This window comes from Gastrolobium bilobum, unplaced genomic scaffold, assembly GCF_033153095.1.
Source record: "Gastrolobium bilobum isolate Gb01-03AN ecotype WA unplaced genomic scaffold, APGP_CSIRO_Gbil_v1 utg1951, whole genome shotgun sequence".
NCBI lineage: Eukaryota > Viridiplantae > Streptophyta > Magnoliopsida > Fabales > Fabaceae > Gastrolobium > Gastrolobium bilobum.
This window is the reverse complement of record NW_026898281.1, coordinates 406,311-432,668: the sequence shown is the minus strand read 5'-3', so window position 1 is coordinate 432,668 and position 26,358 is coordinate 406,311. Positions and strand designations below refer to the sequence as shown.

The window sequence follows — 26,358 nt, the reverse complement described above, 5'->3', positions numbered from 1 at the left end:
GCTATCGCTGACATTATCTTGTTATACTTTTGTAAAATGGTTTTTGTAAATACTTAACATTTCTGCATATTCACGGCTCAAACTCAAAATTATTATAAGTTAAGTTGGAATAATTTCTATCAATTGATTCACTTATATAATAATTACTTATAAATCCTTCTGTTCCTTCGCAATATAGTTCTCTCTAGTTTACCTACAAAAAAACATATGTAGTTTTTGATATGGTTGTAATTAACTACAAAAGAAGAGTTAGTTAGCACGTTCGAATTAGTTGCTTTTGTATTATCAACCAAAACAAATTTATTTATAATCAAAATCATTGATATTAAACATGAACATGGGTGCGAGCTACTATTTATTTAATTAGTTGCAAATATCTCTAGAATTGTGAGGAAACGGCCCTTCATTTTCCTGCTAATCTTATTTTTTAAATTTTTTGATTCATTAGGCACAATAATGCTCGATTCTGCATAATGGGATAAGCAGATTTCAATAATACAAACGTTATAAAAAATGGCGAAGTTTGTACTCATCAATAATCAGAAAGATTCCTAATGTTTGGGTGAAAAACACATGCCAACTCAATAATTTCCTAAATACATTTATATTAGGGGTGTTCATCAACCGATCCAAACCGATTCAAACCACGAAAACCGAACCGAAAAACCGATAACCGAATAAATTGAAAAATCGAAAAATAAAAAATCGAAAAAAAATCACAAATTTTAATTGGATTGGATCGGTTTTCGGATAGATTGATGAAAACCGATCCAATATATTAATTATCCTCTACCTACTTGTCATTTCTCCAATCATAGCCCAAAAATTTCTAAACTCAAGACCCATTAACTCATAAACTAAACTCAAGAAAAAACTTAGTCACGTCTTATCAACTATAGTATTGTTTACTGATATTTTTGTATTTCAATTTTTTTTTACAAAGTCAATATATACAAAAGATGTTATTTGCACAATAATCATGAAACTAATTTTAGGATATTCAAAAAATTGAAAACCGATCCAATCCAATCCAAACCGAAGAAAATTGGATTGGATAGGATCAAATTTGAAAAAAAATCTAAACCGAATGGATGATTACATGATCAAACCGAAAGGATTGGATCAGATGAGTTTTGCTTCCAAAACCGATCCAATCCAAACCGCGAACACCCCTAATTTATATGATAACATCATATAATCTTTAATTAACAAAAAAGCAATATTATGAAATGTGAAGACAGCAAAAAAATTTTGGGGCAAAACCTCTTAATATTGATGTCTCATGATGCCATTAATAATAACCAATTGAGGTAACAATTCAGTTTGTCATACGTGTGTTTAGGGCAAAAAATAAAATTGGTAACAAATAACTTTAACCTTTTATAACGGTCAGGTAGAACAGAGTTTAATAGAGTTCCAATTTTGGTAAAAGAAAAAGAGGCCACATAGCCATCATGGTTGTTATGGAAGATATTTATTTGGGTTTATTATAGTTTAACTAGTCACATACGCTAATACCCATAAATACAAATTAACATGCAGTGAGATGGTATAGTTTTCTTGTAAAAAAAAAAAAAACTCTCTTCGTTTTCGTGTCGTAAGTCGTAGATAAAAAGGGAAGTGAAGAAATAGAAAAGAATAGAACCAAACAAAACTCCGTGATGAATTGCGATCCCTCTTCACCTTTGTTTTCTCGAAGTTTCAGCTATCCTTGTCGGAATTGCGTCGTGTTCCGGCCAACACAACTCTTTCTTCAGTTACTCCCTCAGATTCAGGCTTTCTAGTTCCTTGTTCCCCAACAACAAGTTCAAGGTCTTGCATCCACTTATTCTGGTCTGTTTCAAATTTTCGATGATGGTGTTCTTCTTTGAGTCCCTTTAGAAAACATAAATAAGCAAATGGGAGTTTCCAATTCGGATCAGAAGCTTAACCAACTGTTTCTTTTTCTTTAGATGTTTCTGTCAACATGTTTTCACTTCTTTCGTTATATGTTTCTTTGAATTCAATTCAACTTAAAAGGTAGGAAAAATGGTTTTTGAAAATGTACCAGTATACATGGTTTGTGACTTGTGATACATTTTTTGTCTTGGAAATTGAGTTTTTCTCATGTCCCATATTCAGAATCTGATTTTTTTTCTCTTCAGATGTTCAACAGAGCAATATGTTTCTTTTACATGACATCCAATCCGAGGCAGAAAGAAATCAACTTTGATTTTATCTCCCAATTCAGTTACCAATACACAATCTGAGTTTGAGCGTTCGAATCCTTTTTTTTTTTTTTTTTTTTTGTAACATAGCGTTCGAATCCTTTGATCCATGCTTTTCTATATCATTAAATAAACGAAAGAAAAACAGAAAATTAATTCTCTTTCCATTTCTCAATAATGTTTTTTTGTTGAAGCAGAATATGGGCCATCTTTTGGTTTTCTTGAGCCAATGGAAGTAAATAATAGGACCTGTTTTCATTAGCATTTCTTTATTCATATTTACTTTGATGTGTGTCTATATATATTTTTAATTTTCATTCCTCTGTGTAGTGACTTCCAGATGCAATGCTGGAATTCAGCATAAGAATGAATATTCTCAGTTCTCAGTAACCTGTTTCGATTCAGGATTTAGTTTTTAATTTCTCTCTAAATATTTAACTCTTAGATTCTTAGCTTTCTGAGTCAGAAATTGTCTTACGTTAAGTCACGGCATTTCCAACTTGCTTCACCATTCATTTTTTATTTCAGAAGAAAGTATGTAGGACAGGGCAAGATACAAATAAAAAAAATAAGAGGGTTCCTTCCTAAGGGCTGTTGAAGAATTTCTTATTACCTGCTCTTCATTCTTTCAGTAACCTTTATATATTTTCAATGTGCAGATTCTATATATCCACAGCGTCCCGTGTGAGAATCATATTGTAGAGTTGATGGGGCATTTGTCCTCTATGTTCAATGGATTGGCAAGATCCTTTTCATTAAAGAAAGCAAAAAGTTCAGGGAGATGTAGCGGGAGAGAAGCTGCTGAAGCAATGTCAAAGGAAGCTAAGAAAAATAACTTGATACTATGTAGCTCTGGCACTGTTAATGTCGATGGTTCAAACAACTTTGCCTCCGTTTTCTCCAAAAAAGGCCAGAAAGGAGCGAACCAGGATTGCTGCGTAGTTTGGGAGGTATGCTTAAATATTGAAAAAAAAAATTGCTGTAATAACCACTTACCTTCCATGAAATTCAAGTTCACATATTCATGAGTGGTTAACCATATACATCATTGTGGTCCCTGTGTTTAAAATAGTGGATGGTGTTGGTGTTGTTTATAGGAATTTGGATGCCAAGAGGACATGATCTTCTGCGGCATTTTTGATGGGCATGGGCAATGGGGTCACTTTGTGGCCAAAAGAGTAAGAGAGTCAATGCCACCATCTTTGCTATGCAATTGGCAGGAAACCCTTGCCCAAACTTCACTTGATTCGGATATTGATATTGAGGCAGAGAAAAAGCAACATCGATTCAATATATGGAAGCATTCTTACTTGAAGACTTGTGCTGCCATTGATCAAGAACTACAGCAGTATCGCAAGATAGACTCATTTTACAGCGGAACAACTGCCCTTTCAATTGTTAGACAGGTAAAAAACAAAAATCAAGAATAATTCATTTAAATATGCCTCATTGATCAATGATCACATATCTGCCATTTTACTTGGTATACTAGTTAGTTTGTTCATAATAGACCAACCAATATTAGTGGATCGAGTTGTTTTGAAAACTTATATATCTTAAATTATTCTGTAATGGCCAGGGTGAATTCATTGTCATAGCAAATGTTGGTGACTCTCGTGCTGTATTAGCTACAACATCAGATGATGGAAGTTTGGTACCAGTTCAGCTAACAGTTGATTTCAAGCCCAATTTACCTCGTTAGTTTGGCTCAGTGTGTTTCTGTCATTTTGTTCATCTCTTATAATATCTTAGCTTCTCATTAATGCTGATAACATTTGCAGAGGAGGCAGAGAGAATCATTCAGTGCCAGGGGCGAGTGTTCTGTTTACATGATGAACCTGGGGTGCATAGGGTGTGGTTGCCTGATGGAGAGTCTCCGGGACTTGCCATGTCTCGGGCTTTTGGTGACTACTGCATTAAAGAGTATGGTCTTATTTCAGTGCCTGAGGTAACACACAGGAATATATGCACTAGAGACCAGTTTGTTGTGCTAGCCACTGATGGGGTATGGAGTCACATCCTTAAAAGCTGAAACTGTTATATATATGGGTTCATCTAATCTCATGTTGCATGAGAGAGGATCTTTCATGTTGTAGACACACATGTGATGGGGTCTGCCATTTAAAAAAAGAAAAAAGAATGTCACGGTTTTTTATGGATCTTCGGGAGATAAAACTACTCTTATGTTGTATAAGAGTAGCTTTTCCCTTTATTATATATACATATTCTAATTGAAATAGTTAGGAACAATAACAAATTTTATTGCTTTTATTAAGACATGTTATTGGTTTTGTGATGTGTAGGTTTGGGATGTAATCTCCAATCAAGAAGCAGTGGATATAGTATCTTCAACACCAGATAAAGCAAAGTCAGCTAAACGATTGGTGGAATGTGCAATGCATGCATGGAAACGCAAGAGGAGGGGCATTGCCATGGATGATATTTCAGCTATTTGTCTCTTCTTTCACTCTTCCACTTCCTCAGAACAAGTTAGCCAAGTTGTCACCTTAAAATAGATTAAGAAGTAAAATGGGCTAGTCAAGTCCTACTTGTTGATGTTGGGTCGATGTAACCTATTTGATTAAAAAGTGTCTATATCATGTTTCTGATTCGTCCTTTGGTTTACCTAGTACGCTTACTTACTCTAGTTGTTACTTGTTAAAAATGGTAGTAGTTGCTACTTGCTTCCTTGTCCTAAAGAGAGGAACCCAATTCCAGCAATTTGGTAGTTCCCAAGTTGAAATCAACAAAATTGCAGTCAAAGGTGGAAACTAAATCTTTAAATAGTTGAGGCAATTAAAAAAATCTATTTATCTTATGTTGCATAAGATAATTATTTTATGCAATAAAAATAAGATAGTGGAGTCTCTTATTTTATTTCCTTTTTCTTTAAAAAAAAAAATAATAGATCCAACTACCTTATCTCTATACTATCTTATGCAACATAAGATAATTATTTTCCATTAAAAAATGGCACAAATCATGAACTAAAAAATCCAACCTCTGTATTTATCAATCTCACAAACCTTATATCTAGCATGTTACGGCAAGATTGTAAACATGGCATTCAATAATTACTCAAATTAACATATTAATATTTATAAAATTACGTAAGTTATGTTTAAATTATGTTAGAAATATTTAAAATATATATATATATATATATTTACATATGGTAATTATTAATTTAAATATTAACAATACATGCATCATGTTTATTTCAAAATTTCTTTTATACCTAAAAAAAAAAACAAAAAATTTCTTTTATCTGTGATTTACATGCTTGTTATTCGGAGCTTTTGATACGTTGTGCAACTTGGTCTCAACCTTGCCTAGATATTTTCAAAGTAGTAATTACGAGTATTTGGCATGATTGATGGAACTGGAATGGGAAAGAAACAGACAAATGTTTGATTGTTTCGGTACAAGAAATGATGCTGTTTTGCTACCTGTGAATAAATTTTTGGTACATCCGTTGTATCTAGATTCAGTACATTTCATTAATGAAAATATTACATGTCAAAGGAGAGAGAGAATTTGATAGAGAAAAGAGAATTTTGACTGATATATAATATTTCTATTAGTGAGATCTACTGAATCTTTGATACAACAATAGTACTAATTTTTTTTTCACTGTTTATTTGAGGAGCTCTGGACCAGAAGAATCCGTGTATAAAGATTAAAAGGAGACGTGGCCTTTTTTGATGAGTTTGGTCATGTGTTGGAATTAATCCAGCCTCGAATAGACCATAGAACTAGTAACACTTAAAATTGGAAATTGAATTTTTATGTCTTGTTTTCGTATTATTATGTATGGAAGGTTTAATTATTTATGGATTCCAATTTTTTTTTTCTCTTCTTATTTATAAGTCTCACTTATAATTTTATTTCTACATAAGATACTTTTTTCCTACAGCATAAGAAACTGATTTCCCATTATTTATATACAAATTAATCGTTATAATTTTAATGAAAAAGTTTATAAAATGAGTAAGTGAATCACTTTGTTCGTTGACTATTATTTTGTAAATAATTAATTAATTATCATTTCAATCACTGACCCTTGATTCATAAATAAATGGGATCTTCCACATTATATGATTATGTAAAAATTATTAGGAATTAAAAATAGAAAATTATCAATGTGATAATTATTTAATAATTTAAAATTTTATATTAAATAATTTTTTTATGTAATATCATAGCCTCTATACTTTTTAATAGGAGTTCAATCATTATTACTTCAGTTTTTTAATAAAAATAAAAAATAAAATAAAATCAGCACAAGATAAACTAAAAAAATAAGTCCTTATATTATATGTATCTCACGTCCAAATGACTGTTACTCGAGAAAGTGTATAAAAAATAGAATATATAAAATCATAATATGACCTTAATTACTTAATAACTTAATAATTTAAATTGAATTAACTATTTACAAAAATAAAACATAAAAAGATTCATTCCCTTCTAGAGTAGCTTTGGCTTTGGATTCAATTCACTGTGTTGTTTTACATTTTTTTTGTACTTAAAATTTTATTTTTAGGGATTAAATAAGTAATTTTTGTTTTGTCTTTTGACGAGAATAAAATATTTTGTGATTGATATGTTAAGCATCATTATGATTTTTTTATAAGAGAAAAATATTATCTATTTGTACCCAATTTAAAGTTGGAGTTTTTTAGTTAAATATAAGACAATAAAAATCATTATATTTTCACCCAATTTAGACTTGGAATTTTTTTAATTAAATATTAGAGAAGAATCACCTCTGTCCTAAGGATTGGCGTAAAAAAAACAATGCTATTTCTCAACTTGTTGCATAATTTGTTATGAGAATCGCGAAGGAAAAGAAAATATGAGAATCTTGTTCATAGATAGATTATAGAACAAACTCGTAGGAAAATATCGGGGGTATTTTCTTTTTGGGTGGTGTAGTTATATAGGTTTTCTTGGGACCTACTCAACAAAATACCAATATCTCTCACCGCTCATTTGTCCGTTATATTCTTCCAAAACCCCAACAAACAAGTGTAAATGACTTAGGGCTGTTTGATGTGATGTATAAGGTCTGATAGTATAAACTTATATTATACGTTATGACATTTTCAGTTATTTAGTGTGACCATCGTATAGTATAAGCTTATACAGCAGGACCCCTTTATACATCAAAATGATGTATAACTTAAGACCTGTTTAGTGTGACGTATAAGGCATGATAGTATAAGCTTATATTATACGTTATAACATTTTCAGTTGTTTGGTGTGACCATCGTATAATATAAGCTTATACAACATAATCCCTTAATACATCGAAACGATGTATAACTTAATCTGGCTTAAGGGTGAGGGATAAGACCTGACAAGAGATTGATGTATTAACATCGTTGACCAATGTAATTCTAAAAAATTAATAGATTATTTTAAAATTAATCTCTTAAAATAAAAATTAATTTTTCAATATATTAATTTTTAAAATATTGAATATTTTTATTTTTATAAAAATTAATTTATATGTTGGACACACTGATCAATAAATTTTTATAAAAATTAATATCATATGACATTTTTTGAAGAATTATATAAATTCTTTATTAAATGATATTTTCATTAAAAATATTTATTTTTATCATATATATATAGTATTATACAGTGCATTACCAAATACTAGAGGATATTATCTTATACAATATATTATTTTATACAATATCGTGCCAAACGCTGGATAGTATTAAAATTTAATCAGGTCTTATACAATCAGGCCTTATATTATCAGGTCTTATATTATCAGGCCTTATCCTATTATATGTACCAAACATGTCCTTAATCCGGCTTAAGAGTGATGGATTAGGCTTGATAAGGAATTGATGTATTAATATTGCTTACAGTTACAAGTACATTTTTCAAAAACTAATATATCATTTTAATATTTATATATTAAAATAAATTTTTTTAATATATTAATTTTTAAAATATTGGAGGATATTATCTTATACAATATCATACCAAACGCTGGATAGTATTAAAATTTAATCAGGTCTTATACTATCATGCCTTATCCTATACTATGCACCAAACATGCCCTTAGTTCGTAAAAAATCGATAATCAAAATGGAAGAAAATTGTAATATCCTTATATTATTAATTGAGAAATGTTAGTTGTGTAGTTGTAATTCTAATTATATGCACATTGGAATACTAATCATAGAGACGGAGCCACGTTAGGGAGGGGGCTTGACCCAGCTAAAATTCGGATATTAGCCATATTTTTAATGTGTCTAAATAACACTCTACGTTTTAGTGTTTGGTATTAGCTAAATTTTCTTTAGCCCTTGCTGGCTTGGGAAGATGGTTCCGCCATTGCTTACTGAAATTGATTTTATTTTGAAATATAAAAGTACAGGCTGTTAAATCAATATAGCGTATTAAGTCACCTTTACACAATATAAATATTACGACTAAAATATAAATATGCTTTAATACAAAACTTCACAGTGGAATAAAAATATAGATTTTATTGGATAATATTTCTGCCTCGCACACATGCAACATCTATTTTAGACTTTGTTATCAAAATATGAAAACACACCCTTAATTAGATATTTATCCCAGTAAAGGATAATGATGTAACAGATTTTTTGCAAAAAGGTAATGTTTCCGGCCATATCTTAGTATGAAAAATCTTCATGATTTTAAATAAATAATAATATCATAATATTTTGAAAACAGTCTAACATCACAGAAATATATTAAATTATGAAAAAAATATTTATCCTATTAAAGGATGTAACTTTGTATCATTTTAGATGAAACAATGTCATTTTGATGCATAATTGATAATTTTTTATATTCTCTCTCGTTCACTTTCTCTCTCTTTCTAATTTTATGGAAAAGAGAGAATGTAAAAAATTACCAATTATGCACCAAAACGACGTCATTTTATTTAAAATAACACAAAAATACATCCTTTAAATGGACAAACTTTTTCCCCTTATATTATATGTGAAGATATTTTTATAAGCATGAAATTTTTTATTTATCAGATCTTTGTACTTTGCAAAGGCATCCTTATGCCTCGTTATGTCTAACAAATTTATTATTTGAATCAGTAAACTCAATTTCTTAATCATGCAAGTATTTAGATTACCTTCTACCAGTAATCTTATAAGCTCTTTAGGCAAACAAACAAACAAATACCTCCAAAAGAATCTTATAAAAATAATTTGTAAGTTATAACATAGGGTTAGTTTTTTCTAAAGTTTTTTTAGAAAAATTTATCTAATATTCACCGAAACGGCGTCGTTTTGGGTGAAAATCATGACGTGCTTGCAATTTTAATTTATTTCAGGGTTACAATAGTTTTTATCATTATAACTTTTTAATTTTTCAACTCCAAAACTACGTCATTTTGATAAATATTAAACAAAATTTTCTAAAGTAACTTTAGAAACTTTATTCCCTCTAATATATCATCACTTAAATTTGACATCATAATAAAAATAAGAACAATCATGTCACTGCAGTAAATCTTGAAAAATATAAGTTATTGAAATTTTTGCTGTTTGAAATTTGCCATACAAAATTTATCTTAATAATTTACATAAAAATTAAAGAAACAATATGTCAATATATACATACAAAATGTAAATGTACAATTAAATATATACCTGTATAATATTTATCATATATATGACACTATTCACATACGTTACTATGCACATATATGGTAATTATAAATTATAAAATTTTGAATTTGCTTAAATATAAATTATATATATATATATATATATATATATATATATATATATATATATATGCGAAAATGTAAAATACAAAAACATAAACTGCTGAAATATAAATTATAAAATGTATATTGTTGTAATATAAATTTTTGGATATAATTTTGTGAAATACAAATTGCTGAAATAAATCACAGAAGAAATTGAAACACGGTATCACATTGGACATGCTAGAAATAAAAGAGAAAAAATAACATAAAATAATAAAATAACTCTTCCATGTGGTTTATATTGTAAAAGAAAGGAAGAAGTTATCCTCATCTTAAGTATTCACTTTTATCTTTCTTTATTATCAAACTTCCTCACTTTTAATTTCTTTTGTTTTCTCTCCTTCTCCAGTTTACTCTAAATTTTCCAAGACCATCACTCATTGATTTCTCTTAATTTTGAAATAACGACTAATGACTCTCCTAGCCTCAATTTATAGAAAACAAATTAAATTGCCATATTAATAGTAAAATATTACTCATCTAACAATCATTAAAGAAAATATTCCTTTGTAGAATGTCTTGAAACTTTTTTTTTTTTTTTTTGATAAATAGAATGTCTTGAAACTTTATTTGTTAATAATTTATGATTCAATTATGATTTTTGGAGTGTTGTTTATAATAATTTATAATTAAATTATGTATTTTCTTTAGTGTTGTTTGTATTAATTTATGATTTAATTATATGTTTTGGAGTGTTATTTTTAATAATTTATTATTAATATCTATATTTTGAAGTGTTATTTTTAATAATTTGTAATTGAATTATATATTTTGAAATTTTTTTATGATTAAATTATTTATTATTATTATTATTATTATCACCATGAGGAAGTTAATTAGAATGTTTTTTTTAATGTGTTTAAATTTTAGACAAGCACATTCTTAAAATAGCAAATAAGATAGTATTTAGTTTTCCCTATATTCTTCTTATTTTTACTTGATATGTTTTTTGTTTATAATTTTAAAAACTTTTCAATTTTCCTATCTCTAAAATTTTATTGAGAAAATGATGAAAACAGAAAAAAATTCCATCATTTACTTTCCAAGAACTTGAAAATAAGAAATAAAATGAAGATAATGTATTATATTCATGATTGTTAGTAAAAATATATCAATGTAACCAAAACACTTATTTGTTTATATCATTTCCTTTTCATAATACTTTCAAGAACAATAAATTAAAATTTAAAAAACGCATTGTTATTTTCGTAATTATATTAATAGCTACATCAACCAAGACTATAATTAACTCCCTCAATTTACAAACAAAATTTCCAGACGGGCTCTAACATTTTAACAAAACTTCATTTCATATTTTTATTTATGGGTTTAGTGTTTGTCATTTTAAATGACATAAGTTATATGTCATTTTAAGAGAGAGATAGACACAAAAAAATGAAAATCATGATAGAGAGAAAGTGTGTGGTTTTTTTTAATTTAAAATTTAAATAATTCTATTTTTACGTGTCTGTCTCTATCTTAAAAGGACAGAATGTTATGTCATTTAAAATGACAAACACTTTTCCCTTTATTTATATATAAATTTTAAACTTTCTATAATTTTAAAATATTTTAAGCATTCAAACAAATAAGAATAGTTTAATAATCTTATTTTCTTACCCTTTTATTTTTTTTGCTTTCAAGTGAACGGGCTAAGGCCAAAGTAACTAAACAAACAAAATCCATTCACCAAAAAAAAAAAACTAAACAAACAAAATCCTTTGTCACTAAAAATACTCCGAGTATATCATTTGTTAAATATGATTAGGAGTAATATATTTATATTGTTCTTATTTTATGGTTATTTTCATTCATATATATATATATATATATATTTATTTTCTTTTTTCTTTTTATAAGAAAATAGATATTTTCATAACACTGAAAATGTTATCCTATGCGACATGCTTATAGCATGGAAAAATAAATCGAAGATGCGAATGTATATTTCAGAATAAAAAATAGTTTTCCTCATCACGATTGTCAAGTTAAAAATTCGATAATTAATAAGCACACTAGCACAGCCAATACCCCTTTATATATATGTCACATGTAACATGGAGCTAGTTTCATTATCTATTGCTCATGGGCCGGGTTTAACACTGACCAGAAAAAATTAAAGTTTTTTCAAGTTGCACTCGGACGCTGATTCTTCATATTTATATATATATATATATATATATATATATATATATATATATATATATATATACCGGGTCAACCGGTTCAATCAGTGAGTCACCGGTCCGATTAGTGATCCAGTGACCTAGTTCTCCGACCGGATTGATTTCCGATCCGGGTTTAACAACACTAGTTTTATATGTTTCAATCCAAAATTTTAAGATATTGAATTTATGGATCTTTTTACTTATATACATTTCACTTAATCTATTATCAATTAATGTAAAATTCATCATACTTAAATACTCCAATAACTCATATATTCAAATCATTAAGTGAAACTATCCGACTAAATCACATAATTTATAAGTTAGGTGATTGTAGAAATTGAGTCGCTTTCCGATATTGGATTACCATCTTCGAAGTTTTATTAAGTTTGAATGTTTAAAGTTTTAAATTTTCAAAATTCTTTTAATAAAATTTATTATAAACTATTAGTTAATAAAATAATTACTCTTTTAATTTATTCTTTCTTCCTCGTCCAAGTCATAAAGTCTTAAAGAAATGTCTTTTAAAGAAAGAAAAAGGTCTCACTAGGACGTGACATGCAACGTCTAATTGGGTTTTGAAGAGGTAATTGACTATCATCGTTAATTTATTTTAGAGAAAAAATATTCATTTCAAAAGATATAAAGTTATATTATTTTAAGTGAGAGAAAAAGATAAGTCATAAGAGAAAAAGTTAGGGAAATTTTTTTAAAGATATGAATTTCACTTTTTTGTGAGAGTGAAAAGATGTGAGATATCTCATTTAAAATGACATACGTTTTTTCTTTTATTTTAAACATTGAAAAACGAATCCGTGCGGACCACATGTAACCATTATGTCTAGAGAATTTTTGACGCGCTGCGAAAGAGCGTGAACGCGTGACAGGATGTTAGAGTTTCTTGTACCCCAGGTGGCATAAGACAAGAGCAACGATGCTAGTGGGGCCCGCATCTGATGTAGACACATTCGTTTCAAACTTCGAAAATTTCTTCTTAATAAATGCTTACCCCTAATCTCGTGTCTCGAAGCCTCAAACTTGTTTAACTTTATTTTTTTTTATGAAAAAAATATTTATCATTTTAAATGAGGGAGAGGTTATAGTTACTACCTTTTATTGTTACTACTAAATCATAACCGTTGATTTTCGTCAATCTAACGATTATAATTTATTGGGTCATACTTATTAATTAATTATTAATTTTTAATAAATCATAACCGTTAGATTGATAGAAATCAACGGTTATGATTTAGTAATAACAGTAAGTAACAATAAGAGGTAGTAACTATAACTTTTTCCTGTAAATGATAAAAAATCATATGATTTTATTAGAAAAATTGATACAAAATAATATTTTTTATTTAAAATTTAAATTAAAAAAATTACTTATTTTCTTCCCTAAATTTTCATTCTTTGTATTTATCTTTCTCCCAAAATAATACAATTCATATCTTTTAAAATGACAAAACATAATTTTTTGTTTATTTATGTTTTTGTTACAGTATATGTTAAGAAATAAGAATTGAAAGCTAAGAAATAAAAAACAGATATATTTCTTGTAAATTCCGAAACCATCTCATATTTTTATAGGATTGATGTTTGTCATTTTAAATGACATAAGTTATGTCATTTTAGGAGAGAGATAGAGACAAAAAATGAAAATCATGAAAGAGAGAAAGTGAGTAATTTTTATAATTTAAATTTAAAATAAAAAAATTATTTTGTGTCTATCTCTCTCTTAAAATGACATAACTTTATGTCCTTTAAAATGACAAAGATTTTTTTCTATTTTTATTTAGAGAATTAAAAAATAATAAAGAATGCCATCTCTGTCTTACTCTTTTCTATTCTGGAAAGGTCACTGGATTGTTACGGAACTGACACGGCAATGGACGTGATGTGATGTCTATTCTGTGACATTCTTATTTAGCAATTATTCAGTGCTGCAGAGAGCACCAAGAGACACGTGCGATCAATTGCCGAAACGTTAACTACAGCTCAACGCCAATCATGCGGCTCTGAGTGGACGACAACACGTGCCTTTCGCAATCATGAACTCACGTTGCACCCGCTCCAAATTTCTAAATTGCTTCAATAGAGTATGCTTCCATCCTTTTTGTTTTTAAAAAAACAGTTGGAATAGAAGATTCTATATGTTGTTATGATTTGCTGTGATATGTTGTAATCTGTAATTTGTTAGGATATGTATAACTGATAGAATCTTCTATTCCAACAAAAACTAAGCTTCAAATTATTTTAAAATGATTAAAAAAGTAATTAAATCGTTTTAAATAAAATAATTTGAAAGAAACTCAATTGTTATTTTTATATTAGTTAAAATGTTGTTACTTTACAGATGTTTTCATTCATTTTTACTTTCATATAAAGATATTTTATTTTATTTATTATCAACATGAATATTTCATTATTTTGTAATCATATATTAATAATTATTAAAATAATTTGTGCATTAAAATAACTACTTAAAGAATCTAATTTTTTAAAATAAACATGCGAAATTCATTGAAGTTGATTTTGTAAAATGAAAATATTTGTTTTTGGGATTTATTTCTCATGATATATGATACTAATTCTCTCATACATTGCATAATAAAAATTGTCTCATACATTGCATAAAAAAATTATTTCATACAAGAAATAATATTCCTTTGCTTTTGTTATTATATTTTTCTTTCAAAGTTCAGTTTGTTACAGTTTTGAAGCGACTTGGAATACGCATTCCACACAATAAATTTATAATTAATCAAGAGAAATTTAATATCAAAATTTAATTTGACAGCCTCAAGTGGAAGCTGAATTCCCTTTTTTTAGCATTAAAAGTAACAGAAAAGTATTTATTATTTTAAATGACATAATTTTATGTAATTATTAATGAAATTATGTAGTTTTGGTATATTTTCGGAATTTTTTTAACATTTTCTCTTTTTATAAAATTAGAAAAAAAATGAAGAAGAGAGAATACAAAAAATATGTTAAAATGATGTAATTCCATAAAAAATAACACAAAGTTTGTCATTTAAAATGATAAGTTATTTTTCTTAAAATTAATTTAAAATATAAAATGTAACAAAGGATACGGGTAATAAAAGATATATTCAATTCATCATCTAAATTAATGTCTTGAACAAGTTGTTACTAAAATTTAGACAAGAAATTTTTTTCGTGGGAACTGCGTTATAACTGGTTAATACACTCCTAACCAGAAAAAGATAGCTCATAACCGACTTTTAGACAAGAATTAATGGAAACTGAAGGGAAAGAAAAAAAGAAAGAAAGAAACAAAACGACAATGGAGATGTGGCCCCGGAATAAATGCTGTAAGCGCGTGGATTCACATCCTCGGAATGATCAAATCCCGAAATTCTCGCGAGAAAATTCGAAGATAGCGAGAAGATGGGACATGAATTGTATTAATTGATTCTACTATTATCACTTCAAAAGGGAAAACGACAGTACAGAAAAGGTAGGGCCCAATGGACGTATGTTGCGAATATTCACTAGATTTGAATTAGTAGTTTGGAATCCGCAACTCTCTCCCGAATTGCCTTATCAATCACGAAATGATAGGTACCATGATAAGTAGTCGTACTTATCACATAATTGGACATACTTATGTCTGATAGGTCCGTAGAAAAAGAAAGACCCCTCTGTACAAAGCATCGAAGATAGCGAGACCAAGTTTCTTCATTCTCACTTTCTTTCTCTCTCTCCTCTTCTTATCTGCAGCATTTCAAACCCTAGAATTTCTCGAACTTGGAGCTTATATAATCGTCAAGAAGCTCTTAATTTTTGAGGATTTTGAGGTTGCGGACTGTATGTGAGTCCAGATTTAGGTTGAGGTTTTATGGTTCGTCCCTGATTTTTCTCTGTTTGGTGGAATTGAAGTCACGTGCTGTTTCCTTTGGGCTTGAGGTTTTCGATTATTTTTTGAGTTAGAAAGATCGGTGTTCAAAGATCGAGATTCCTGGTTTGTTTCAGATTTGAGGACCCGCTATGACTTCTTTGAGCAGAGAATTGGTGTTTCTCATACTCCAATTTCTGGAGGAGGAGAAGTTCAAAGATTCTGTGCACAAGTAAGCCCTCTTGGTCCCCTCTTCTTTTTTCTTTTTCTCTTTTGCTGTTCTTTTACTTCTCTGTCTCTTTCTCTCTGCAATTCATGCAGCAAAACGGAGGGAAAAATTTGATGTTAAAATATTATTATTATTATTATTATTATTATTATAAGGGTTGACAACTTGTGGAAATTGAAAAGGGCCATTAAAAATGAGCTAATCTTTTTGTGCAGCGGGTTTCAGCTTTAGATATGATATGCTCTGGATTGTGGACTGTATTGGAAATGAGCTGAATAATAGGGAAATAAGAGGAGGAATGTTTTTCAAATTTATGTCTTAAAACTGATTTCTTTGTAATTCAAAACGCTCATAATTTCAACGTGGATAAATGAATTACAGAGCTGCGTGGCTGTGATTTATTCAATTGACGTGTGTATTATGAAAATCTAATCTATACATTAATACATTATACATGGAGGTACCTCCTGCAATTGACAATTGAATTCTGTATTAATATTCAATCATCCTGCCAGATTTTCAGTGTTACCCATACAAAAGGGGGGAGAGCAATATATATTGCACTTACTTCGTTTACTGTTAGTCCACTTGGTTTTCTCTAGCGTAGAAAGCAATGAATTGCTTACTATAAAGGCTGAACTACTGCCAATGGTTGAACCTTCTGCCCACGCTAAGTTGCTAACCGTGGTTTGGGTTTGATTTTTAGCTTTCTGTTTTTGGTCTCACTTTAAATGCTCATTTAGGTTGGTGGTCTTCCCTTCCCTTGCACGAGGACATGCCTTCCCTAATCTAAACTTTTTATTTACCAAATAAAAAAAGCCTAACTAGTAAATATTTTAATGGTAATATGCGAGTTCCTTTCCATCAGAAAGGCAGAGATAAATAATCTCATCACTTACAAATTGAAATTTAAATGATAATTAAATTAATTGAAAACTCTTTTCTCTATCTCTGCTGAACATTTCCAATTTTGTACATCAGCATAAATTTTTATATCTTTCCAAAGTTATCAAATGCGGATTGCGGTATGTCGCAACCAACCGCGAAAAATGCTATAGCGCTATAGCGGGTTACTGTTGCGGAAATAGCGAAATAGAGACATGATAGAAATAATGACAAAAAGAAACATTTTTTAAAGGTAGAGATAGCATAAGTGACAGAGAGAGACGCAGATAGACTAAAAAACCCTTAAAAATTTTCTGTTACACATTTAAATTTAGGACAAAATTGACATTTTGCCTTATGACAGCAATATGGCCGCGATTTGGCCGCAAATGCAATCGCAATGGCCGCTGTCGCGTTCCGCTGCGGTTTCTTGCTGTGAGGCACCGCAATGCCCGTACTGCTCGGCTCGCGGCGTTATTACGGTGCAATTAACTACTATGTTTCTTTCCTTTTAACTGCTTAATTGTGGTGCAGGCTTGAGAAAGAATCTGGGTTTTTCTTCAACATGAAATACTTTGAAGAAAAAGTACAGGCTGGTGAATGGGAAGAAGTTGAGAAGTACTTAGCAGGTTTTACCAAAGTTGATGATAACAGATACTCCATGAAAATATTCTTTGAAATCAGGAAGCAGAAATATCTGGAAGCACTTGATAGGTATATATTCATTTGAAACCTCTTGGGATTTTCTATTTGTATTTGTGCTTATACTTCACATGCTCTTTTGTCTCTGGTGTTTTTAAATTTTAGGCAAGATAGGGCAAAGGCTGTTGAGATATTAGTGGGCGATTTAAAAGTATTCTCCACCTTCAATGAGGAACTATACAAAGAAATCACACAGCTGTTAACACTTAACAATTTCAGGTAATATCTTGAATATATAGCCTAATGTAATACAACATTGTTTTTTGGTGCCTTCTGTTAGGTTGATGGGAAAAATGACAGACAATCTGATCTGATTTGAACATCGATACTCCTGAATGTTCATTCAAATCTCATGAAACAATAACAGGATGGGGATTGTGAAGTACTAAGTTAAACCAAATTGTGTCATGTTGCTTTTTATGACCAATATATCTGGCAGATTAATTAAGTGGTAAGACTGTAAAGTTTTTCCTTTCATTTCATATGCCAGGGAGAATGAGCAGCTGTCAAAGTATGGTGACACCAAAACTGCTCGAGGGATTATGTTGATAGAACTAAAAAAGCTCATAGAGGCAAATCCTCTTTTCCGTGATAAGCTTCTCTTCCCTACTCTTAAGTCATCAAGATTGCGGACCTTAATCAACCAAAGGTATGGATGCTATATTTGTAGATAAATATGCTAGTCAACTGATTCTTCCTCTCTCCTCACCAGACTTTGCTGTGTAGTTGGTTGGATTCTTTTCTGCATGGCAAATGAAAAGCAAATTGTGTGGCCTTTGCTTTCTCAGCACATACAAAATGACGCTTTAACTCCTTATATATTAATGATTATTGATTTAATTATTTGATTAATGATAAGAATGTGGAATTTTACCCATATTTATTTATTTCTTATTTATGTGATTTTGTAACTTGTTATGGCTTGCCTTTTCTTTTATTAATCTATCTGTATTCCTTATCAATGCAGTTTGAACTGGCAGCATCAGCTTTGTAAAAACCCAAGGCCAAACCCAGATATAAAGACTTTATTCACTGATCACACGTGTGCACCTCCTAACGGTCCTCTAGCACCTACACCTGTCACTCTTCCAGTTGCTGCTGTTGCAAAGCCTGCTGTTTATCCTTCACTAGGAGCTCATGGTGTATGACACCTTGCATTTCATAAAATTGGTCCCTTACATTTTTAATGGATTAGAATGTAATTTATCCTGTTGATTAATGAATATTTTGTTTTCATTTATTTTCTATAGCCCTTTCCACCTTCCGCAGCAACTGCAAATGCTAATGCTTTGGCTGGTTGGATGGCCAATGCCTCAGCTTCATCATCTGTCCAAGCGGCTGTTGTCACAGCATCAACCATACCTGTTCCACAGAATCAAGGTTAGAAAATTGGTTACCCTATTGTCCTTATTTTCCTTAAAAAAAATTGTGGTTAACTTATTTTTGCTAATAATTCTCATCATGAGTCCCGTTAAATTTTACATGGCACACACCCTAGACATTTTCACTCCTTCAACTTAATTTGAAAAAAATGTTGTAACTAGTGTCCTGGCAGTTGAAATTCCATTTACTTGGCTTAGTGAGCAGGAGAGCATGTTCTTAAATTTTGCTTAGAATTTTACATTATTAACTAATTTCATAGTGCAAGAGGGTGTCATGGCTTAAACACTCCTACTCTTTTCCAAACAGTTCCTATCTTGAAGCATCCAAGAACACCTCCAACAACTTCTGGCATGGTTGATTGTCAGAATGCTGATCATGAACTGCTAATGAAAAGACTCCGGCCTGGTCCTTCAGTGGAGGAGGTAATTTTACTATTTTCTTTTTAATTTAGATTTGGTTTGGGTATTTCACAATGCCAATAAATTTTCTGCTACTAAGCTGCGTAGGTCTTCTGACTTTGTAATGGTTGGTGACTCATGTCACTATGGTTCATTTATACTATTTTAGGTTTCCTATCCTGCGGCCCGACAAGCCTCTTGGTCGCTAGATGATCTACCAAGAACAGTGGCTATGACTTTACATCAAGGATCCTCTGTGACAAGCATGGATTTTCATCCTTCTCACCAAACCTTACTTCTTGGTATTTTCTATCATTGCTGTGTTATGTGTAATATTTCATTATTAAAGTCACAACAAAAATATAACTCAATATATTTTCATTGAGCAGTTGGTTCTAATAATGGTGAAATTACCCTTTGGGAACTTGGGTTGCGAGACAGGTTGGTCTCAAAGCCATTCAAGATATGGGATATATCAGCGTGCTCATTACCATTTCAGGTTTTAATTTCATTTTTCAATGAATTTTTTTATACTGTCCAATATTTCCTTTCTATAGTACCCTTAATTGCAGTCTGACTAGACAATTAATATATATTATTATGGTGGTCATTTGTGCTTGAAAATTGAAAACCTTTGGAATCTTATTGTTTAGAATTTTCACAGGCCGCTGTAGTCAAAGATGCACCTATTTCTGTCAGCCGTGTCACATGGAGCCCTGATGGATGTTTTGTGGGTATGTGATGTTTTTGAAATCATTTTTGAAGCTATCAGAGTCAATATCTTACTGGTGGCTTTGCTGTAGGTGTTGCATTTACTAAACATTTGATTCACTTATATACCTACACTGGATCAAATGAGCTGGTCCAGCGTATAGAGGTGAGGTTATTCTAAACAAAAGTTACCAAAATTGTGATTGCAGTTTGATTTACATTTCCTTGTTGATGCAGGTTGATGCCCATATTGGGGGCGTGAATGACCTGGCATTTGCTCATCCAAATAAACAACTCTCCATTGTGACTTGTGGAGATGATAAGTTGATAAAGGTGCACAAAATCTACCATTGCAATTTTAGATTATGCAAAAACTGTTATCTATTTTGTCTGAAGAAACTCTTTGTAGGTGTGGGATTTAACTGGACGAAAACTATTTAACTTTGAGGGGCACGAGGCACCTGTATATTCTATCTGCCCTCATCACAAGGAGAACATTCAGGTATAAAGAAGATATGATATATATTTTTTAGCAAGTTCATTCTTTGGAAGGTTATATGCTGCTGTCCATGTGTTATAATTTGTTAGGTTGTTAATCTATAATATTACCTATCTGCATAGTGATTGGTGGTTTAATTTATGAAAGTATTAAAACTTCTTTCATTATTGTAGTCATTAGGAAATTAGAGGGGCAATTGCTCCCATCCCCATCCACATATGGTCCCTTTACATGAGGATGTGCATGTTTTAACTTCTTGCAATCTGTATGTGTATTCAATCACAGAAATTACATCTTTCAGTGCTTTATCTCTCTGTTTATATATTTTTATGATATTACAATTCAATATGTTTGTAGTATTACAGTATCGTTGATCTGGTTATGCTCTTTCCATTTTTCATTGCTATATGCTTAAGGACAATTTGAGTCTTACAATTTTATTTATCGAGGATCCATTTTTTTAAATCTATGTAAGAAGTCAATCATTTCTTATATCTCACGATCGTAAGTCTTATATTATGATCAGTTGCTTCTCACAAGCGTTGACATAAGTTGGCTGATTGACCCATCAGTGGAAATTTTGGAATTTTTTTAGCAAATTGGAGTAAATCAGGACTTGTTTACCTGTCTGGTGTCCTCCTTTATACGTGGGAAGACATGGCTAATGTGCAGATTCATTCTGCACAACTATTAAAAAAAATGAGTGTGCTGGCACATGGCTGTCTCCCCCACTCCCCCCACCCCTTGAAGAAGAAAGGCCTCCAAGGTCACACAGATGCTTCAACAAAAACTGAGTTGAGTTCCAGGTGCAGGCCTAATAATGAGTCAGAGCAAGAAGAATCAGAACAGAGAGAAAGAGAGTTAACACTAATGCTTTTGTTTCTAACTCTTTTCGTGATTACTGGGGAGTGGGGAGGGGATGGGATGTGTTGCCAAGTGACAGCTCAGGGTAGATTTCGCAACTCCACCTTGTGCATTGTAATGCGCTGGTTGAACTTGTGCAATCCACCTGGAGCACACCTATTTCTTTTAATAGACATGTCTTGCCATGTGTAAAGGGGACAGCAGACAGGTAAATAAATTCTGATTTGCTCCAATTTAGTAATTTTTTCTGATGGGTCAATCAGCTAACACAAGTGACCAATTCTAGTAGAGTTAAGTGTCATTTACTGCATCTTTTTGCTTCCTTTCCTTTGAAGCCAGCTTTCTGCAGTCTAAATGTTCTTTGGGTCAACTAACTTCTATCCCACCACCTATCCTACTTGAGCAGGTAGGACCATAGTATTACTTATACAATTGCTACTGCATCCTCCCACCTCTTGTACATTGTCGGTGACATTACCTCATCTGCAATGTGAATAAGTAACCCAAATAAATCAATTTGCCAACATGTCTAGATGTGATCTTATTGTACATGATCTTCAAGGACTTAATGGTTTTCTGGGTAGGAGTGGAATTGGAAGTTAAGGAAGTGTGGAATTTTGGGTTCAAAAATTTGTCTCGTATTTTTTTGGAAAAAAAAAAGTCTAAAAAATGGTCAGAGTAATCAAGAAAGGTGTTTTCTGATTTTCTTGCTTTTCCATCTTTCTAGTGCCAACTTCCATATCACTTTCCAATTCTTTCACTATTCATTTGGTTCTAGCAAGTCAAGTCCAAGAGTGTTTTTTGTTTACATGTATTATGTAGAAATATTGTCTATGGTTGTATTATTCTAGTAAACACCGCCTTCAATGGTACTAAAGGTTGTTATTGTAACTTTGCAGTTCATATTTTCAACTGCCATTGATGGCAAAATAAAAGCCTGGTTATATGACAGTATGGGTTCTAGGGTTGACTATGATGCCCCTGGCCACTGGTGTACTACAATGCTTTACAGTGCTGATGGAAGTAGGTAAGATGGATTTGGATTGGGATAATTATTATTTAAGTTTCATGTTCAATGGATAATCGAAATGAAACTGTAATAACATGTCTTCCTATTTATCTTCCCTTGTTTCTCTAGATTGTTTTCTTGTGGGACAAGTAAAGAGGGAGAATCATTTCTCGTTGAATGGAATGAAAGTGAAGGAGCCATTAAGAGAACATACAATGGTTTCAGAAAGAAATCTGCTGGTGTTGTGCAGTTTGACACAACCCAAAATCGCTTATTGGCTGCTGGGGAAGACGGACAAATCAAGTTTTGGGACATGGACAATATTAATCTTTTAACGTGCACTGATGCAGAGGGTGGACTACAGGTACGGTTAACTGTTTTAATTCTTCTGGAGTTTAAGTGATACTTAATGAAGACATCCCATATATGATTTTATGAATCTATTCAGAGCCTTCCACACTTGAGATTCAACAAGGAAGGAAATCTTCTTGCTGTTACTACTGTGGACAATGGATTCAAAATTCTTGCTAATGCTATTGGTCTTAGATCCTTAAGAACAATTGAAACTCCAGCATTTGAAGCATTGAAGTCACCCATTGAATCTGCTGCAGTCAAGGTTGTTATATAGTTCTTTACTTTTTCTTGGTTCTTGATATTTAGATCAAAATACGTATTTATACTATCCATTTTTTTAATGTTATCTAGGTATCCGGTTCTTCTGCTGTTAATGTTAGTCCTGTCAACTGTAAAGTGGAAAGGAGCTCCCCTGTCAGGCCTTCTCCAATTCTAGTATGACCCTGGCCCTGTGAACTCAGTATGCATATGATTATGATCTTAGCAACTTAGCATGATGACTATGGCCTAACAGTCATAGCTTAACAATTAGAAAAGTAATATTTAAGTATTATGAGTCTATGACTATATGTTTCATTTCTTCTGTAAAGACACACAAGCATGTGGAACATGCTTGATCTTTTTCTTCTTCTGGTATGTGTAATCCCACTATGCTATGGCCTTGCACATGATGGAGGAAATCTTTTGGATATCTTTGTTATTTGATGTGTGGTATTTCTTTGCGGAATAACTTGGTTAATTATTATTTATATCTTTTTGATTAAGTTACTTATTACTCATGAATTTTGTACTGCATCTTAATACTTGATCACAACTCATTGATTGGTTTTTCCATTTTCAACGAAGAATGGAGTTGATCCCACAGGTCGAAATGGGGAGAAACCTAGAACCATGGAAGATGTAATAGATAGAACTAAACCATGGCAGCTGTCTGAAATTGTGGATCCTGCCCAATGTCGGTTAGTTACCATGCCTGACAGCACTGATTCTTCCAGCAAGGTTTGTTGATGTTGATTGTATGAGAATGAGATTGCCATTTTTCTACTGCCAACTTTTTATTCCGCGAATTTCTTTTAACTCTCAGAATCATATATAGGTTGTTCGACTTTTATATACGAACTCTGGGGCTGGTCTTTTGGCACTTGGTTCAAATGGTGTGCAGAAGCTGTGGAAGTGGGCTCGCAGTGAACAGAATCCCACTGGGAAGGTAATATTCCGTGAACATTTGCTTATATCCCTCTCCAGTCCTTTTGCTTTTTACTTTTCCCCTTTCAATAGAGAACAAAATTTTGAAGTTTATATGATTACAGGCGACTGCCGGTATTGTTCCCCAACATTGGCAACCCAACAGTGGTCTTCTTATGACTAATGATATCTCGGGTGTCAACCTTGATGAAGCGGTTCCTTGTATTGCACTCTCAAAGAATGATTCGTATGTTATGTCTGCTTGTGGTGGAAAGGTTTCGTTATTTAACATGATGACATTCAAGGTATGTGTCCCCAGATACAACCGTGATATTCCATTTAGTTGATACAACTGGTTACTTATGGTTTACTTTCTTATAGGTAATGACAACTTTCATGTCACCACCTCCTGCCTCGACCTTTCTGGCTTTCCACCCTTTGGATAACAACATCATAGCCATAGGGATGGAGGATTCAACCATTCACATTTATAATGTTAGAGTGGATGAGGTGATTGCTATCTTTCACTGCTTACTTTCTTTCTTCATTTAAAGATTTATAATATTATTTTTAAATAATCTCATATATGTTTTCTCTTGGGGGTATCTTGTAGGTCAAATCAAATTTGAAGGGTCACCAAAAGCGTATTACTGGTTTAGCCTTTTCAACCAACCTTAACATCCTGGTTTCATCTGGTGCTGATGCTCAAGTATGTCTTTTAACTGCTCTCCCTTCATTTAAGATTCAGTGACATGGAAAACCTCTTATGCTAAATTATTTAGTACCTAATAATTTGTTTTGGAAATCTCTTTGTCAGTTATCCGTCTTTAGATTTTTTAATTATTCCATGTTATGTTAGATCTGCTTCCTAGTGCAAAGGATAGCAGAATATCCTTGCTTGTATATTCTGGACTATTAAGAAATTAAATAACAAATTAATTGAAATTATTTTATAGGAAGGTGTTAATATTCAATGTGTTGTTCAATATCATTTTCTTTTTAGTTTCCATATAGTATTGTGTACCTTTCCATAACAATTTACTTGGTTGAAATAATTTCCGTACAGATTTGTGCTTGGAGCATTGATACATGGGAGAAAAGAAAATCAATTACAATACAACTACCTGCGGGAAAGACTCCTGTTGGTGACACTCGAGTGCAGTTCCATTCTGACCAACTCCGGTTATTGGTAGCCCATGAGACTCAGCTGGCCATATATGATGCCTCGAAGATGGAACGCATTCGCCAGGTAGGAAGATTCTTCTATCTTGTATTGATAGAGACAAAAATTAAAATTGAGATATCCTTATAAATTAATTTTGCTGCAGTGGGTTCCACAAGATGTTCTGCATGCTCCTATATCATGTGCATCTTATTCCAGCAACAGTCAGTTAATTTATGCTACATTTTGCGATGGCAACATTGGGGTTTTTGATGCTGACAGTTTGAGACTAAGATGTCGTATTGCATTATCTACATACATGTCACCGGCGGCTCTAAGTGGGTAAGTCTCATCGCAACAGATTCGGACCCAGTTTATAGTTTTTTATTGTGTTATGTATGTATTGAACATTTATTCAAGGATGTATTGGGAATCATAACTTCCTTTTAGTGATTCATGATTTGCGAAATTCTACTGTTGGAACTTGACTGGTTGTCCGTGTTGCACTGCAGAAGCCAAGGTGTGTATCCTGTGGTTATTGCTGCTAATCCACAAGAGCCCAACCAATATGCTGTTGGATTGACGAATGGGTCGGTGAAAGTAATAGAGCCCAGTGAATCCGATGGTAAGTGGGGATCTAGTCCACCTATGGATAATGGTATATTGAACAGTAGGACAGCATCATCATCTACAACAAGCAACCACACACCCGACCAAGCTCAGCGATAAAATGGTAAATGTTTAGCTGTAAGCTCTCGTCTTGTGTACCTAAATTTGTTATAGTCAACTCAATTACACCATTTATACTTTTATTGTAGTGTACGTACCTGTTTCTTGCTAACAATGTGAATCAAGTTCATTCTCCTCACATCTATGATACGAAATCTGTTTGTATATTGCTATTGCTATTGAGCTCCACTAAATGAACCACCACAGAACAACTTAGTAAAA

The 26,358-nt window shown here is 31.6% G+C and overlaps 2 protein-coding genes across 6 annotated transcripts; both read left to right on the top strand.

The window, feature by feature from the left end:
* The first annotated feature begins 1,583 nt into the window (after nucleotides 1-1,583).
* Nucleotides 1,584-4,949, top strand: LOC133314450 (probable protein phosphatase 2C 34). Of its 2 annotated transcripts, none has more exons than XM_061515926.1 (6): nucleotides 1,584-1,833; nucleotides 2,867-3,157; nucleotides 3,305-3,613; nucleotides 3,787-3,904; nucleotides 3,989-4,212; nucleotides 4,511-4,949. In XM_061515926.1, the coding sequence occupies exons 2-6, from the start codon at nucleotides 2,915-2,917 to the stop codon at nucleotides 4,721-4,723; spliced, it is 1,107 nt and encodes a 368-aa protein (XP_061371910.1). In that variant the 5' UTR covers nucleotides 1,584-1,833; nucleotides 2,867-2,914; the 3' UTR covers nucleotides 4,724-4,949. The 2 variants fall into 2 exon arrangements, with proteins under 2 accessions (XP_061371910.1, XP_061371908.1); XM_061515924.1 differs by having other exon boundaries at nucleotides 1,584-1,812; nucleotides 4,511-4,948.
* A 10,911-nt stretch (nucleotides 4,950-15,860) lies between these two features.
* LOC133314493 (topless-related protein 3-like) lies at nucleotides 15,861-26,358 on the top strand. Of its 4 annotated transcripts, XM_061515979.1 has the most exons (26): nucleotides 15,861-16,258; nucleotides 17,675-17,854; nucleotides 17,948-18,061; nucleotides 18,333-18,491; nucleotides 18,810-18,984; nucleotides 19,038-19,052; nucleotides 19,093-19,222; nucleotides 19,532-19,647; nucleotides 19,793-19,925; nucleotides 20,013-20,122; nucleotides 20,288-20,357; nucleotides 20,427-20,500; nucleotides 20,572-20,667; nucleotides 20,744-20,836; nucleotides 22,597-22,724; nucleotides 22,836-23,070; nucleotides 23,155-23,325; nucleotides 23,412-23,495; nucleotides 23,907-24,059; nucleotides 24,157-24,267; nucleotides 24,371-24,550; nucleotides 24,627-24,755; nucleotides 24,859-24,954; nucleotides 25,312-25,494; nucleotides 25,574-25,749; nucleotides 25,923-26,358. In XM_061515979.1, exons 1-26 carry the CDS (start codon nucleotides 16,179-16,181, stop codon nucleotides 26,134-26,136), a joined length of 3,405 nt encoding a protein of 1,134 aa, XP_061371963.1. In that variant the 5' UTR covers nucleotides 15,861-16,178; the 3' UTR covers nucleotides 26,137-26,358. The 4 variants fall into 4 exon arrangements, with proteins under 4 accessions (XP_061371963.1, XP_061371962.1, XP_061371959.1 ...); XM_061515978.1 differs by lacking the exon at nucleotides 19,038-19,052 and having other exon boundaries at nucleotides 23,155-23,316; nucleotides 25,920-26,358; XM_061515975.1 differs by lacking the exon at nucleotides 19,038-19,052 and having other exon boundaries at nucleotides 23,155-23,322; nucleotides 25,920-26,358.

Excerpts from the sequence above, each read along its gene's own strand:
- LOC133314450 (XM_061515926.1), top strand. The coding sequence starts at position 2,915 with ATGGGGCATTTGTCCTCTATGTTCAATGGATTGGCAAGATCCTTTTCA. Across the intron at positions 3,614-3,786 it reads CCCTTTCAATTGTTAGACAG|GGTGAATTCATTGTCATAGC; the intron begins GTAAAAAACAAA and ends TGTAATGGCCAG. Across the intron at positions 4,213-4,510 it reads TTGTGCTAGCCACTGATGGG|GTTTGGGATGTAATCTCCAA; the intron begins GTATGGAGTCAC and ends TGTGATGTGTAG.
- LOC133314493 (XM_061515979.1), top strand. The coding sequence starts at position 16,179 with ATGACTTCTTTGAGCAGAGAATTGGTGTTTCTCATACTCCAATTTCTG. Across the intron at positions 18,492-18,809 it reads CGGACCTTAATCAACCAAAG|TTTGAACTGGCAGCATCAGC; the intron begins GTATGGATGCTA and ends TTATCAATGCAG. Across the intron at positions 24,955-25,311 it reads CATCTGGTGCTGATGCTCAA|ATTTGTGCTTGGAGCATTGA; the intron begins GTATGTCTTTTA and ends ATTTCCGTACAG.